At 37.9% G+C, this 18,440-nt stretch overlaps 1 protein-coding gene and 1 pseudogene across 1 annotated transcript; both read right to left on the bottom strand.

Annotated features, from left to right (window-relative positions):
* Positions 1–1,810: 1,810 nt before the first annotated feature.
* LOC140805593 (uncharacterized) lies at positions 1,811–5,132 on the bottom strand. Its single transcript, XM_073161855.1, has 3 exons — positions 3,594–5,132; positions 2,912–3,452; positions 1,811–2,766 (listed from the first exon to the last, which is right to left on the bottom strand). Exons 1-3 carry the CDS (start codon positions 5,130–5,132, stop codon positions 1,811–1,813), a joined length of 3,036 nt encoding a protein of 1,011 aa, XP_073017956.1.
* Positions 5,133–5,892: 760 nt separating this feature from the next.
* LOC140804999 (floricaula protein-like) lies at positions 5,893–9,835 on the bottom strand (annotated as a pseudogene).
* Between the last annotated feature and the right edge of the window lie 8,605 nt (positions 9,836–18,440).

The raw sequence follows: 18,440 nt of genomic DNA, 5'->3' as shown, positions 1-18,440 counted from the left end.
TAATCTTTCTCCATTTTTCTCGAGTACTATGTGATGCTATTCTTCCTTGAAATTTCTTGCTGTCTTTATTGGAGTAGACTCTTTACTTCTTTCTGCTTTGCATTATTAACCCTGAGGCACTTTGACTCTCCTGGAGAAATTTGAGGGAATGACGACTGGTTTGCCACAATATTGATCACTGCCATGTTACTCTATGTTATTTCCATGTTGGCTCCTTGTAGATGTTTACATGCCACTGCCTTTGTTTCTTTTCTAGTATCGAGTTCCTGTGGGGAGTTGGGTGGTTTTGTGTACCCCACCGACAAACAACTGATTCAAGCCATGTGTTGGCATAACTCCCCGCTAGATCACTGACTCTCTTATTCAATGAACGTGCATATGGCCATGAATTGGTAGCCAAGACGTAACTCTAATATTTTCTTTGTGTGTTGCACATCACTTGGGTCACATTCCCCATACCCAAGCAGCCATTTGCATGCATTGCACTTCAGTTGGACCCCTTTCCCTCATACACGTTTACTTACTGTTCTTGCATGCGGTGATTCCGCCTTTGAGTTGTTGACTGTTGGTTTTGTGTTGTGGTTGTTGGGTGATGGATGTGGAATGAGGGTGGGTTTGTATGTGAGGTTGTGTATTGGAGGTTGGGAAGGAGTTTCTGTTCGTTCTTAATCCATTTAACTCAACTCATTTCAATAGCTTCAATCAAAACCATAGGTTGGCTTAAAACTCCCCGCTCGCGATTATTTCCTCCCCTGATCTCTTATCAAAACAAAATGAATTCAATATGATAAAAGTGGCCTCCTGGCCAACTTGAATTGATCATCTTTATTTTTAAACCATAACGAATATTTACACTAGTGGCCCTAAGGCCTACTTCAAACAAAATCTCACAACCTGAAGCTAAAAACATACAAAAATGGCTGGTTAGCCTATTTTTCTTCCATCTTGGGGTCCGCATAACGTCCTTGTTCTCTTCTGTTCTTCATTATTACTCGATGTTGCGTTCGGTGAGCCCAACTCCCCGCTCGGTATGTTTCTTTCTTGCCCTTTTCTAAGTGGCCTAATGGCCACGGGTCTGTCACTGCACATGCAAGCAACCATTTATGCAGTGGCTGTATAGGCTACTTCACCATGATTTCTGGTAACATAAAAACATTGAAAATATCGACCGAATTCATATATAATGAGTGGCCGTAAAGCCGACTCCCTAGTGAAATAAATGGTCTTCCAAATAATGAAAGTGGCTTACTGTCCCACTTTCTCCGATCAATTTTATTTTGTTGAATCATAAACAACAGATATTTATTTCAGTGGCCCTAAGGCCTACATCACGTGACATCTTGAAATAAGGAACTTAATATATACAAAAGTGGCCCCGAAGGCCAACTCCCCACTGAAGAAGGCCAACTCTACTTGCTTTTATTTCCTCACCTGACTCCCTAATGAAACAAGATACATCCAAAATGATGAAAGTGGTCTATTGGCCCACTTCATTTGATCAGTCTCATTATTGAACCATAAACAACGGATATTTACATCAGTGGCCCCAAGGCCCACATCACATTTAAGTCTCAAAATGAAGAACTACACATATACAAAAGTGGCCAATAAGCCTACTCTTATATTAAAACAAAACTTCCACGCTCTTCTGTTGTTTGCACAATGTTCTCATTCTGCTCTGTTATTTCTTCATTCCTCATTGTTGTCTGGTTTGGTGAGCTTTAACTCTTCTTCTAATTTGTTCAGTACCTGCTGCACATGTGCCTTCCATATAGAGGTTGCAGCTACCTCTTTTCCTTTTTGGTTCATTTCAATCCTCAACCTCTTCAATAAGGGATTGAATTATCGGCCTAGGCGGCACGATAACAATAGGCTTAAGGATTCTTTCCAACACCGAGCTTGGAGTTGGTGTTTGCATGTACAATGGACTTTCTTTCTTGCTATTGCTACGAATTTTGATAGGCCCAAAATCCCCATTGTAATATTTGGCCTCCACTGCACTTGCACTTGTTTGAAACGGCTGTCCATCAGCTTCTACAACCTCCACATCATCTCCTTTCCAAAATAACAACAGTTGGTGCATTGAGGATGGGATGCACTGGTTTGCATGGATCCAATCTCTGCCTAACAATACTTGGAAGTTGGCGGAGGAGTTCACCACAAAGAATGCACATAAAGACGACATGCTCCCTACAGTAACATCAGCGGGGAACACTCCAATGGTCTTGGTGGTTTCCCCGGTAAACGCAGCAACAGAAACCTCAGTAGGGATCAAATCTTCTTCAGTTTTGCCAAGACTTTTTAACATCCTTACTGGAAGAACATTCACGACTGAGCCATTGTCAATCAAGACCCTAGACACTGGTTTTCCATTGACATGGGCCTTGATGTACAACGGCCTTATGTGCTTGGTCATGACCGGTGTAGGCTTCTCAAGTATCACCTGTTGAGGCTTATTTGGGTGGCCCTCCTTGATAATCACTCTCGAACTCCCTTCAGGGAGTTTATCGGCATGCTCTTTCTTTTGCACTGATTCTTGGGACATCAACTCCCCATCCTCTTCTTCCATCATCTTAAATCTCTGAGGTAGTATCACTACTCCTGTGGCACAATCCACAGTGATGTGAAACTCTCCAACGTAAAAATTGATCGTTTTTTCTCTTTGATCGTCCTCCTCACTTAACAGATCGTCATCAGCGTCTACTAACTTATCCTCAGTAGCCGATCTTCCAAACTTGGATTTACTCCCCACCTGATCTCTGATGACTGGACTATCAATTGTGGGTTTTTTTTCTCAATTTAGCTGACTCTTCTCTCCTTGCAATAGCTCTTTCTCTCAATAGCCGTCTCTTTTGAGTCCTAGTCGGTGGCCTAGGGAACGTTTTGTGTTGGGCCATCCTCCAAGACTCACTGAACTCCCCTCTAGCCAAAAGGACGTATCTGGGCCTTTCTCTCCTGCTCTCAATCATTTTTCCTTTTGATATTTCATCCACACGCCACTCTCTATCTTGGTCAGCTGACTTTTTCTTGATTTCCATCTGTCGCGGCTCTACTCCATATGTATCTCTCTTGTTCGAGTATCTTTGGTATTGATTGCAAGATGACTCCCCTCTGAACCCTTGATTCTCATGCACTGGTCTCTCGAAGAAATGTTGGTTCCTCGGCCGATAGGCCGCGGATTCACCAATATTTCTAGGGAAATGCTGTTGAACTGTTCTTACTCGATCAGTACTATTCCTTCCATTAGCTTCAAACAGTTGACCCTTTGGGATCCAACATTTCTTAATTATTAGGTCTTTCACTGCAAAGGATCGGCTTCTTTTCTCCTTGAGAAGATTCTTCAAATCTGTCACATTCACATGAACAGAAGCTACTGGGAGAAAAGAATCATCATCCACTGCCATGGAATCATGTTTGTTAGGGAACTTCAAGATTCCATGGTTAATTCTGTCCTGCAAAATATTTTTGAAAGCCCAACACAATTTAGTGGAATGATTATATGAGTCATGATACTTACAGTATTCTTGACTTTTCAAATCGTCTTTCGCAGGCATTTGATGATCGGGTGGAAAAGTGATGAATTTTTCTTTAACCAGAAAATCAAATATGTCGTCTGTCTTGGAAACATCAAATGTGTACTGCATGTCCTTAGGAGGTTGGGTGGTGCTCTTCCTATCTGACTCTGTGGATTTTCTCTTGAGTAAAGGGACTATGCACGAGCCGTTCGATCGAATCTCGGCCAGGGCAATCTCTTCTACCTCGTGGTAATAAGAGCTCACTGTTGTTTTCTTCTTAGCCGACTCCTCTGTCAATAGTTCCTCGTACTCCCCAACCTTTGCTGCAAGTTCAAAAAAATCTCTGAATTCCATACCTTGAAACTTCTTCTGGAGCTCAAAGTCTAGCCCCTTTTGGGCTATTTTGACAAACTCAGTCTCTGGCAGAAACACCTTGCACATGTTCTTTGTTTTCTTAAACCTATCAATGAACATATCAATTGTTTCTTCTTTCTTCTGAGACATCCTTGACAAATCAGCGATGCACACCTCATGCTCAGTTCGGTAAAACTGAGTATGGAATTTCTTCTCCATATCTTGCCAACTTAAGATTGAGTTTCGGGGAAGTGTGGCATACCACGAAAATGCTGTGCCAGTAAGGGTATTTGGGAACAATCTCAGCTTCAAATTAGTAAAGTTTTCCAAGTTTTCCAGCTCCCCACACCTTATAGTGAACCTTGCAATGTGTTCAAGGCTAGATTGACTATTTTCTCCAGAAAATAGGCTGAAATCTGGTACCTTGTAACCTTTGGGAAATGGATTGTTGACATCTACGTAGTCGGGGTATGGCTTGAGAAATTTTGGGCGGCCAATTTGTCTCAAGGCCGGCCCATATAGCTCTTGAACAGTTTCTCTCACCACATCATGATCGATCACTGCTGCATTTCTGTTGGGGAGCAGATGGTGATAATAGTTTGCCCCCCGAGTCTGAGCCCCTGTACTGTAACCAGCATTCCATCCTTGAAAACTTCCATCAACTCCCTGATAACCCAAGTGTGGTATATCATCATACATTCTTGGTTGATACAAAGGATTAGTAATCGCATGGACTTGGTTAACAGGTTGTTTCGAACTCCCCACTCCATCCGTACGTGGATATGGCCGAACTCTTCCACCTAAAGTTTCCTCCCTGTTATGTGAAGGTGTGTACCTTTCTTCCTGTTGGTTTGGGAGTGCGAACTCTGGGCGGCGAGCATCGCCAGCCTTTGAATGTCCCGCTCCCTGGTCGAGTTCAGTGAATTGATTACTTCCCTGGACTTGTTTGCTTCCTTGGCCAGTCTCTTTGACAGTGGTATTTTGCTCCCCTCTGGTAGATTGATTCGGTCTACTCAGTAAAGTCTTCAAACAGTCGGCCATTGCCTTGGACAGGGCCAGTGAGATTTCCTCAATCTTTATAGCAGTTAACTCTTCCATCACCTTGTTTGAAACTTGATCGTATGTAGTAGGAATCTGCAGATCTACTTCTTCAGTATGTGGTTCAACAGTAGGTTGCTCTGGCTGTGGAACCTGAGTTCCCTCTTGATTAGCCAGAGACTCCCCACTCTCCTGGTTGACGTTTTCTTTTCTCCTTGGCGCCATAGTGCGGGTCCCACTGGGCGTGCCAAAAATATGTTTGCACAATATTTGGTGTTGCGGGCGTGCCAGGTGCGAAAATGCACCGATTTGTGTGAAAATGATAAAATCTAACTTCTAAATATTCAAGCGGCGTGAATTCTAAATTCGACCGTCAGTTATAGTCTCCTAAAACAAATGCAATGCCAAAAATAAAGAAAACTATTGGAAATTGATGCAAATAAACCCCTGACATGATTTTGAATTTACAAAACTGTAGGAATTCATTAATGACATGAAAAATATAATAAATTGTTGCTGAAATCTAGAATGAGAAGACGTAAAATGCTAGAAATATACTGAAACGCTTGAAACTAATGCTTGAAGATTGAAAATTTTGCAGAGAGTATTTTTGCAGATTTGTCTGTAGAGTTGTGTTGTCTGTGTCGTTTGCCGATTCCTCCATTTTCTTTACTGTGCGGTGCGGTTCGTTCCACTCCCCCATGACTCACGATCTTTTCCCATTTTCTCCAACGATCTCCTCCTCTCTCCACGATCTCTTGGACGTTATCTGCTTATTTAAATACAGTAATGGGCTTCTTCTTTTTCTCTATCAATTTAAATTTTTGGGCTTAGACAATTAGTTGGGCTCAATTTAATTTTTGGTGCAAACAATAATATATTATATTAGATTATCAATCATTTTGTATATCTTTTGCCTCAAAAAATTGGATATATGATGAATCATCAATGGAAAGATATTGAATAAAATTCCATATCCATAGGAACATAAAAACTTAGGATTACTACAATTGCTAGTAGATTCAAGTTACTTCTATGCCACAAGTACTACTACATCTATCACCTAACTCAAAGCAGTTTGCACTCTTAGTAACACACGTTAGAAAAGCAATTGATCTCCTCCGGAGCCGCCATTCGTGGAAGTCGAGACGACAGCAACGCTGCTACGCTCAGTGTGGCAGAGCTGACGAAGCTTAGTGGGGACGTACCAAACCGAGAGGCGAGGATGAGCATTAAAAATGGCATCGATATCCCAACCCTGCCTCGCGGCTATGGCCACCAAAGGCTTGTAGCATGCCTGACGCCACGCCCCGACGTTCTCGCCACGTTCCTTGAAAGACCTACGCATCGAGTTGGAGGTGTCCTCGTCGAGGCAATGCAGCGCGTAGCAATGCACGTAATGGCGCATTTTGGGCTTGTTGATGTAGCTTGCCCCAGCCTTCTTTGCGTACCTGAACACTTGGTTTGTCACATGTGTTTTCGCATTCCAGAATTACTGATCAAATACGTGTATTCATTTCGTAGGTCTTTAAATATTTTGGAAGATATTTTAAGCAAATCATAAAATTTAGCCAAACAAGATATGTAAAGGTTGGTCTTTTGATTGTACAAAATATAATGGTGTCAAATATTACAGTTTGGTACATAGGATATGATAAGTAAGGGATATATAGTATAAGTATAAATCAAGGATAAATATAATGATAAGATAATATGTTGAATGTTTGGTATGATTTTAACAAGAGTGATTAAATTTATATATTGAATTGTAATGACAAAATTAACCTTATCACAAAAACTTATATTTCATTGTTATCAAGATCTTGTAATTGCATATCTCAATCATTAAATTATGTTATATAATATATATATATAAATATATTTGTGTGTGTATATATATGTATCTATATATTTGTATATATGTATGTATTTAATAAATATTTAACATTAACTTAAATGCATTTAAATTGGGGGTAATTAAGTCATTTGTAATGTAGTTTATCATTACATTAAAATTATCACACCTCTTACAAAGAATGTTTTATCCTTCTCAAAATTTATTTATCAAGAGCCCATGATATTATCATGGACTTTTTAAAAAGATACCAAACATGAGATAAGGGGGATTATTTATCAATCCCACCCTTATCCCATGTACCATAAATTAACATTTTTTTTAGTATTAAGTAATTTTTATGTAAAACTTTAAAGATAATATCAGAATTATGAACTTGAAAGCGGACTCTTGATCCGGTCTTTGATAAATAATTATTCAAATAGAATTTTTTTTTAATATTTTCAGTTTTGATGTTCTATGATAATTTTTTGAACTTTTGACTGTTTACAATGACTAAAAAGGAGTGATTTTTGACTTAAAAAGTCAGTTTTGTGTGAATATATCAACTCATTCTTTTTTTCCCAATTGTCTGAAAGGGACAAGAGAAGAATTTTGTTGTTAATTCAACCATTTTCGATTTCTAGTGGATCTCTCAGAATAATTCGAACCCAAATGAAGTTTCGACCATATATCAGAGAAAAAAGAACGAACACATCTGGTAAGATTCCCAAGATATTCTCCGATTTCTTCTAGAAGCATATGATTCACACCTTCCGTGAATAATCGGGACATTGAGGAATATCCCGGAAGGCATTTCAAGAATTTGTATGTGTTACATTTTGTTTAATTTAATTGAAATCTAAAAGCTTATGAGAGGTTAATTCAGCTTCTACAAAAATCATTCTATTAACAAGTTAGTATTAGAATAAATTAATTATCAAACACTACTCATTTCTGATGTTCAATTTTTTACTTTTGTTTTCAAATGCTGCTCATATTTTTTTATCAACTTTTTTATAATTTATAAATTTAGGTAAAAACTTGTGTGAGATGGTTCACGGGTCGTATTTTGTGAGACGGATATCTTATTTGAGTCATCTATGAAAAAATATTATTTTTTATTATGAATATCGATATGACTGATACGTCTCACAGATAAAAATTCATGAGATCATCTCATAAGAGACCTGCTCATAACTTTAATCGTTTAAAAATAGAAGTTGATGCAAACAATTCTTTGGAACATGGGTGATATAATGAGAACATGGAGTTTTAATATTTCAAAAAATTAATGTTTTTTTTTAAACACAAATCATCAATTTAAATACGTGCTGTGTAATGATGATAATTGGGCCCCCTTTTTGAAGCCTGTAGTTGAAACAATAGCAGAGGCCCAGAACTCCGTACAATAGCTGTCGAGTTCACATGAAGACAGCTGGTTTTCGAAGATCTGCACTCTGAGCCCAGTTCAGGCCCAATTGTACGGCTCTATTTTCGGAAACGAGCAAAATCTACATCCCAACCGCAACTTTTTATGTTTACTATTATTCAAGATTTTTATATTTTAAATTTCTATTTAATTTTATTATATTATTATTATTTTTATTTAATATAAATTAATAATTTAAATTCTAATGGTTTTACCATTTTGCTAGATCAATTAAGGAACATGTAGAACAATGTTCAAAATAAAATAAAATAAAAAGAAAAAAATGGCATAATGTTAGGTTTGTTTCTCAAATTATATGTAAAAATTGGAAAAACTAATAATTTGTTCCAAATGTTTTAACTCAACATTGGGATAATTAATTAAAGCCAATAGTTTTTATGTATACATAATGCTTTTGATAATTAATTAGAATAGTTATTTTATTAAGTTCTATGATTTCTTGTTATTTTTCAAATGTATATAATAGTTATAATAAATTTTTTAGTTTATGAATAATATAGTTATTTGCTATCAATCCGAGAACCATGACCATATGAGCAGTCCCTACTTTAACGAGAAAAATTCGTCAGTATCATTTTCTGTAACAATATGTGAATCATCAATAGAAATTTATCATATGAATCGATTATAAAAAGTTAAAAGAAACTACGACTTGTTAATTAAGAACGTTATAGAAAATGATACAGAAGATGTAGCTAAGATTTTTGAGTAGGTTTCTTGAGAGACAGTGTCACGAATCTTTATTGTGAGACGTGTCAACCCTACATATATTCACAATAAAAAGTAATACTTTTGGCATATATAAAAGTAATATTTTTTCATGGATGACCCAAATAAAATATCCGTCTCACAAAATATGACACGTGAGACTGTCTCACACAAGTGTTTGCCAAGATTTTTTCTCCTAATTAGTACACCCTTCATATAAGTATTAAATTATGTTTTATATAAAAATATACTATAACTTCTTAGCAAAAATTTGTGTAAAACGGTTTCACGGGTCGTATTTTGTGAGACGAATATCTTATTTGAGTCATCCATGAAAAAATATTATTTTTTATATTAAAAATATTACTTTTTATTGTAAATATCGATAGAGTTGACCCGTCTTACAGGAGACCTATTCAATTTTCTAAATGAGATATAATTTGTAACATGCCAACGAAATCGAACAACAAAAAACTAAATTAATTTTTTTAAAAAAAACTTATAATAAAAATATAAAATTTGAAATAAACGTTTAGTTGGTAAACTAACCTTGGTGGGGCACTTTTCACCTCTTTCCTTGGCAATATTCTGAACCTGGATCAAGAACTCCCGGCACTGCTCGTAAAGGTGGAAAAGATAGTCCAGCCCGTTCTTCTTCCCACGCGCCACCTCCCCTGGCTCCGTAACGATAAATGGATGCTCCTTCTGCCGCTCACCTCCACCTCCACCTCCGCCGCCGTTCTTATCATCCTCCGGCCCCTCGGTTTCATCATCGTCATCCTCCTCCATTGATGCCATTCTTAACCTACCTTTATAATTCTTCCTCCGCCGCTGCTTCCTCCCGCTGGAATTCACCATTTCCCACGCCCTTCCTCCGCCGCCTCCGCTTCCGGCGGCCTCCTTCTCATGTTGTGCATGCTCCTCCGATATTCCTACTTGGCGTGAGATTTACATGCAAAGTAAGTCAGTACGTGCATACACGGTGGGATAATGTATGCCATAACATTATTGAACGAGGTAGATGATTTTAAATCGAAGAGGTACATGAAACATAAACATGTATATATAATTATATATATATGGAAGTTTCTTGCCAGTATTCACATCCAGGGACGTAGCCAGGAAATAATTTGAGGCAGGGCTGAATGCTAGTTGCGAGTTGCGACGGCTCTTCCAAACACCGTCGCCGATCTAAATCAACGACGGTTTTACGCAACCGTCGCTATATAGCGACGAATGTATTAAAACCGTCGTACTTTTAGCGACGGATTTATTCACACAGTCGTCATTAGCGACGGATTTATTAAAACCGTCGTCATTTTAGCGACGGATTTATTAAAACCGTCGCTAATCCATCCTTTTTTTAGTGTGGGCTATGGGCTAAAATTTTTAATAAATTCAAAAATTATAGGGACGGAGGTAGAAAACCGTCGCTAATCCATCATATTTTTCTGGCCCCAAAAATCTAGTCTCAGCTGGAGTCCACCCCAGCCTTTGGGGTGGCTCCGTCCCTGTTCACATCCATGCAAGTACCCAACAACTTGGCCAAGTGGTCAAACATAAAATGTACTTTTTGCACTAAAGAACTTCTTGGTTTATGCCCATCCATCTTTGTTAGAAATGAACTTTACCTGGTCTCTAATTAGATTAATATAATATTAATTAGGAAATTGTAATTATGATCCTATTTATTTGTCTATTATATTTTTATTTTAGTCTTCTAAATTGTCAAATTTCCATCTTAGCATGTTATATCTAGTTTCTTTCTTCTTATTTTCTTTTTGCAATTTTAGTTTTTTTCTCAGACGGTGTTAATGAAGTGTTGACGCAACGTTACATGACGATGACGTGTACGTTGTCACATTAAAACTTAGAGACACAACAAAAATATTTTTTGATCCTGAGCTGACTGATCCGATAAAAAAAATATTATCGTGGGTTCCAAAGAAAATTTCTTTGATACCTAGCAGGATGTTGGTCATCATGGTTTAAGATCTCGGAATTAGTTGGAGAATACTACTCACTAATCGATGTACTAGTTTTTGATTTAGAAAATGAAAACATAGTTTTTTTCTTTCTTCCTTGAAATTTCATTATAAAACCAACATGTCACGCCCCGAGACCGAGGCGTATGGTATATGATTTCTTCTCGGTTTGGAATTTGACATTCTCACCCCAACAATTTACCATTTCATGAGTCTTGGCTAAACAATCCATTCTCAGAATGATGTCAAAATCCACCATTGAGAGTTGAATCGAGTCGGCATTGAACGTATGCATATTGTTATTGATTTTATAGTCTCGATGTAACTCGAAGGTTTCGATAGACTTACTAGTAGGTGTTGCTATCCTAAAAGGTTTGACAAGCATGTTAGGTTTAACCCCTAATTTCTTAGTGAACCTCTTAGATATAAAAGAATCTGTGTCACCACAATCAAACAACACATAAGCAAGTAATTTTTTTATTAGATTAGTAACTTCTAAAAAAAAATAGTGAAGGTCCCTCTAAGTTGCTAAATCTCGAGTTCGAGGTTACTCATGGTCTTAGATTGGGTCGCCATTTCTTGCTCAAACTTTGTCAAAATTATGTTCGAAAATGGTTGCAACATGCTCGAGATTTTAGAGAATTTACGCTTAAATCGGCGTGATCTTCTTTGTGCAAAATGGGAGGGTTACTTATATGTGAGGAAGAAAAGTTTTTAGTCACGATTCTATCCCTTAAATGCATCACTGATGAGCATAAATAGACCAAAAAGTAAGCTTGTTACCAAAAATAGAGGATGTCAAATCTGATGAGACTCTGATTACGCCTATAAATTAGATTTTAGGTCGTTGATTGATGGTTAATATACTACCTCGAAAATAATTGTCAAGGATATGAATGCACTGGTCCTTTGGCAAATTTTGACATCTTATCATGTTTTGTATATTAGGATCTCAGTCAGATTATGATCATGCTGGCTCTAATATCATTTAAATGTCATGTCCTGAGACCTAGGTGTACAGACACATTCGTTTTTTAACAATCACATAATTTTAAAATAACATGCTCGTAATACAATATATAACCAAACCAGTTTATAAAATAATCCGTCATTGTCTTTACAACATGAAAGAAATCAAATAGTGCAGAAGAGTAAAACTTAAAATGTAAAATGACAACATGGAAAGTGGCTTCTTCACCAGCTCCGGACGTCTCATGATTTGTCCATCAACTTGTTTGTTGGTATTGTATAGGGAGAAAGGTAAGGGTGACTTAATTGGGAAACACTCAGCAAGTGGGGATTGTTCGGATATATATAACAAATACATATATTTTTTCTAAACGTAACATTTCTTAACGGAAGACATAACATATCATAATCATATCCTGAACACGAAGCATTGAAATTTCATCTAATTTCCACTATTTTACTAATATATGTCCCCTATATGTTAATACTCAAGTGATGAGGCCATACAATGATTATAATATCATCATATAGAGGTCATATAACAGTTATAATCCTACCATATAGCGGTCATATCTTATAATAGCTTTCCAAATTTTTATTGAATTATATCAATGTTTGGAACATAGAATATCATACGTGTATACACTTTTTTAATTAGTGAACGTTTTAAGGCTTTTAAGCAGATTATTTAATGCTATAATGTAGCCATCAATTGGGTGTTACAATATGAATACGGACATGGCTTAATTTTTGAGATTTGTCATTATAGGTTGTCATCAAGTCATTGAATGGGTTCAAACTTATTGGATGTGCCCAAAATTTCGAGTTCTTGGGCTGTAGTATTTATAAATTTTTGTGGCCTTCACACAACCTATTAATGAATATATAATTCAGTCTTCGGAAAATTAATCGACAAAGTATACCATCCGAGTAGATCCTATATACGGTTTCTAGCTTATACATATCATCAAACACAATGCATATGCTCCTATGTATGTCGATACCATACCGAACCTCGCCATCTGATTACCCTAGTGGAGTCGATAAATGAGTCAAAGTCTAGCACTAGTACGTAGATCACCTATGTTGTCTCAGATCAAAATACTAATTATATAAAACCTTAACCGCAGACTAATCTACTCGATAAATAATAACCAATTGGAAAGCCAGATGGAAGATTGTCCAGTGACTCATCATATGATCACACATCTGTATGATTGACTATCTCTATGCACATACCAATGAAACGTGACCTATAACATCACATATATGTCTCGAAATAGAGTGACCAATGTATACCTTATTTTTTAATCAAAATTGGATAATCGTTTTTTTTTTCCGACGAATTAAGGTGTAAGACTTGTCATACAAAAGTACAAAGCAAATGTTTTTTTTTTTTTTTTACTTTTACCCCATCATATATTGAGATGAAGATTTCATTCCGTGGATTCATGAATGATTTCAACTTGTGTCAAATTTTTGTCTATCTTTTCCTGAACTAATAATGTTGCAAATCATTAATGAATCAAGTCTTAAAAAGATTTTTTAGAAAAAAATCATAAAGAAACTAAATATTTGGAAAAATATATATTATCAGTATATAGTATACATATGATTTATGAGCTAAATTATTTATATATTATATTAAATAAACACCATGTGTATGTCGGCTAGTTTAAGTGTAAAGATAAAGTTAAATCATTGGGATACTTTTGCACGCGTGTGGAGATTTTGTGTGCTTACACGAATGAATCAGTTGGAATATGTGAAAAAGTCGTTTAAAGATGAAAAAGTTGATTCTTTGATAGATTCGGATAAACATTAAATTATACAGTCACAAACACAAAACGTGGTAGTAGAGGTGTCACAAGGGGTTTTGTGTGACAAAGTGTGTAATAGGTGGAGGGATGACAAAGGGGTGGAGTTGGGTTTGTTATCTCCATCCTAGTCTTCGAATTACATCCCTACCCCTATACCTGTCACGATCTTCGTTTTTTCGGGTTCGGTTTCGATTCCCATTTCAAAAATATTAATGGGGCAACACGGCGTGGGTACAGGGATTCTCCGCCCCGACCCCCGTTTCGAGTTTTCCCCGTGGGTCTCCAAATCTGTGAGAAAAATTGTCATCTCTAAGTAGGTGTTGGTGTTTAAATTTATGGAAAATAACTTTTTTAATCAACCAATATTATTTATTTTGAATTTTAGTTTATTAACAGGTTAAATTTTGGTCATTGTACACTAACTATTAGTGTTCGGTTATTTTGGTTAAATTGCTGATGCGACGCTGAATATATTAACTTTTTCGACATCATAGCAGCATTCTTTTTAATGTTAGTAAATTTTTGGTTCAACTTAACAATTTTCAAGGTCAGATCCATATTTTTTGTTTCAATGTCACAATTTTCAATATAAAATCAATACTATAAAGATAATTTTCTTAACTAAACACATAAACTAAGCTTTACAATAATGACATTCTATTACAATTAACTATAAAAAATTGATTTTTTAGCATTTTTATTTGCAAAGTGATCAACCCATATTTCATAAATAGATTTTTATTAGAACTCATTGATGTTGCGGAATATCACGAACCGGAACCTTCTTGTGCGTTCCAAAAACTTCTAAATAGGTGCTGAAGAACCTAAAGGGGGGGGTGAATAGGTTCTTTTAGGCCCTTTAGCGTTTTTAAAACGAGTTTGCAAAAATTGCAAGCGGAAGACTTGAGGGACAATCACAAATAAAATGAATGCGTAAAGTAAGTGCGTAAAATAAATGCGTAGTAAAGTAAATGCGTAAAGTAAAGAGGGATAGAGATGTTTATGGAAGTTCGACGAAGAATCGTCTACGTCTCCCCTTCTCGATGAGGATCGAGGTATCACTATATCGACTTGGCTTTAGGAGCTCCAAGCTAGCTTTTACAACCACGCCTCGATGCGTCTACTTGGCCTTGAGGGCTCCAAGGATAGCCACGAACTTTACAACCCACTCGAGAGTATTACTTTCACTCTTTTTCTACAACTCTTTTGATATTACAACTCTTTTAATCAACGCACACAAGAGATAGTAGAAAGCTTTGTAAGAGACAAGAGAGTGGAGTGGGATGATTGAAAATGCATCCTCAAAGGCCTATTTATACTAGTCTTGGACGCCAAGGTTCGGATCTTCTGTTTATGCTTCGGAACGTCCGATGTGATTGAAATCAATTTCCGTAATTTTGGGATGACTTCGGATCGTCCGTTCTTGACTTCGTAGGGTCCGAACATGCGCTTCGGAGGGACCGATCAAACTTCGTATCTTCCGAACAGTTCTTTCAGACAGTGTGTGAACAGCTTCGGAAGGTCCGAACTCAAGTTCGTACCGTCCGAACATTCCCGCGTTTCCAGAGATTTGAAATCTTCAACACTTCGTAGCGTCCGATCATGTCCTTCGTAGCGTCCGAAATCTTACTCGATCAATCAGTCATATCAATTTGTCTCCGCATTGAAGTGATTTGATTGCTTGTGTTCGGAACGTCCGATCACGTCTTCGGAACGTCCGAACGCTCTCCTCGCAGCTTCCGAACAGCTTCTATTTTGCTTCTGAATTGCACAATTTCGGACCGTCCGAACCGAATGTCGGATCTTCCGAACGTAACCTGTTCTTAATTTCCTGCATGCCTCAATATAAAACATTAGTACATTTTTAATCCAAGTTTTGGTATCATCAAAACAAAAACTTTGGGATATGTTACAGCATTAAAAACATTAATCTCATCCTCGAGATTTGTATGCGTTTAAGGCGTAACAATCTCCCCCTTTTTGATGATCACAAAACTTGGTTAAAAAATGAGATAACAATAATCAACATAATCGAAATGGTTATTAAATAACTCCCCCTTAATCAAATAACAAGTCTAAGAGGTTGAATTAAGGCGAATTTATTTAATAACCAATTAACAGCAATTTTAACCAAATAAATTCTCCCCCTTTTTGTGATAAGCAAAAAGACATAAGCATAAAGAGAGACAAATAAACAGGTAAAATATCCACTAATAAATGCAAGTCTTTTATACAATGATGCATAAAGATAAAATAAACAAAAATAACAAAAACATAATCTAAGAATCCGCATCCCGCGACTCTCTATGTCTCCTCATCTCAGCCTCGATGGAATCCAGACGCGAAGAAGTCTCGGTATGATGGCGCTCTAAGGTAGACTCTAAAAGAGAAAAACGAGTGTCGAAACGAGTCTCCAATCGCTCGAGATACTCGAAAATCCGATCGTAGGGTCCAGAGGGAGCAGGCGGAGTGAAGCCATGAGGAAGGTCATCCATGGTCATCAAAGGAGTGCTAATAGGGTCGGGAACACGCTGATGGGATGAAGAGGGAATATCAACCGAAGGGGTAGGAGTGGTACCCGTAGTAGGGGGACCAGCGGGAAATCCTCTCGTCTGAACGTGAGGAGGAAGGAGACCGAAGGGAACATGAAAGTGTTCGGTCGGACGATAGGACGCAAAGATGCGATCCTTGTCGATGACCCAAGAGGATAAGACGGGATTCCAAGAGAGTCCCATCTTAACAACAGTATCATGGTCGATAGTCTCGCGAGGAGAAATAGATAAGGATTCTTCATCTGTAAAGTCAATGCCCAGATGGGCTAGAATCCGGTTAATGAACCGGCCAAATGGAAAAGAGACGCGAGTAGAAGAAGCCGCGTACTCCATGGCGTACATAAGAAAACGGGGAAGGTTAAAAGGACGCTGGGAGACTAAATAATAGAGAATGTACAGATCGAGATATTTGCAAGTGGAGAGGTCTCCACTGCGAGGAACAATAGAAGAAGTGATGAGCTTCAGAACAAGCTGAAGCTGAGGAGAAAGGTCCTTCGCATGAGGACGGTCATCGGCAGGAGTAGGCGGACGACCGAAGATGGTGGTCAAGGCAGTGACTCGATCAAAAGTGGGGTCATTCTCAGTCCAAGACTGAGAAAAGAACTCACTCGGTCCGTCTCGAGGAAGATCGAACCAAGTGGAGAGGTCGGCGGTAGAAAAAGAAATGAACCGACCCTGAACAATGGTAACAACACGAGTGTCATCACCACCAAGAACTAAGGAAAAGTTCGCATAGAACTGATGTATGAGAGAGGGGTAGATGATATCGGGTACGGAAGGTAGAAAGAAGTTTCCCCAACGTTGAGACTCAATAAGAGTAATCAACGTAAAGAAATTTGCACGAAGATAATCGGTGTGAAGGGTACGACCAGGCAGAATGTTACGGGTTTCGAATTCAGGTGGGATAGGACGAGGGTTGGGTGGTTGAGTAAGATCATGGTGAAAGGCACCGTGACGAGGGCGAACATTTCGGCCAGCTACGTTACGGCGCGGAGGCATAGTGAGTAGTGAGTGTTTTGTGTGGGGAAAGAAAGAAGGAGTGAATGAGCAAATAAATCAGAGGATCCGAACGCCTATTTATAGGCCATGTTCGGACGGTCCGAACATGAGTTCGGAAGGTCCGGAATTTGAACGGAACGGTTATCTGGCAGTCAGTTCGGACGATCCGATTCACAATCGGACAATCCGATCATAGAACGGAGGCTACGAAGCGTAAACGGAGAGTCCGAAGTCTGACAATCAGGCATGGGAAGGCGCGAACATTTAATGACATCGGAAGGGGGTTCGGACGATCCGATGTGTGTTCGGATGGTCCGAAGAGTGAATCGGAGGTTCTGGAACCTATGGTCAGGTTCGGACGATCCGAACAGGTTCGGTGGATCCGAGGTGAAACGGAGCATCCGAATAGGAGCGGTGATTCCGAAGTAGCCAAGATGAGGAACACCTAAAATTTAAAATATTTAGCACATAAATGAATGTTGAGCCATAATTATGGATAAATACAATTAATTTGTATTATCCGACATTATAATGCTCACATTAATAATACTCCCCCTCAATTTAACAAATATGTACGAGAGTATTCGACTAGTGTTTACAACTCAATCATGCCAAGTTCACCACGCAAACGAATAAAAGTAGATTCATCTAGTGGTTTTGTAAAAATATCAGCAATTTGATTCTTGGTGTCAACATAGTGAAGTTCAACATCATTTTGCTCAATGTGATCACGAATGAAATGATGTCGAATGTCAATATGTTTAGTACGAGAATGTTGAACTGGATTCTTTGTTAGACATATGGTGCTTGTATTATCACAAAAGATTGGAATTTTTGAAAAAGTAACACCATAGTCGAGTAATTGATACTTCATCCAAAGAATTTGTGCACAACAACTACCGGCAGCCATATACTCGGCCTCGGTCGTTGAAAGTGCAACACAGTTTTGCTTTTTAGAAAACCATGACACCAAGCAATTTCCCAAAAAGAAACAAGTTCCACTAGTGCTCTTTCTATCCACCTTATATCCTCCAAAGTCGGCATCACAGTAAGCTTTTAAATCGAAAAATGAGTTCTTAGAATACCATAATCCGAGATTTGGAGTATTTGAAAGATATTTGAAAATGCGTTTTAAGGCGAATAAGTGTGATTCCTTTGGACATGATTGAAATCGTGCACACAAGCAAACACTAAACATAATGTCAGGTCTACT

Source organism: Primulina eburnea, chromosome 11 (genome assembly GCF_022965805.1).
Source record: "Primulina eburnea isolate SZY01 chromosome 11, ASM2296580v1, whole genome shotgun sequence".
Taxonomy (NCBI): Eukaryota; Viridiplantae; Streptophyta; class Magnoliopsida; order Lamiales; family Gesneriaceae; genus Primulina; species Primulina eburnea.
Note: the sequence above shows the minus strand (reverse complement) of the source record. Positions and strands in the feature narration are given on the sequence as shown.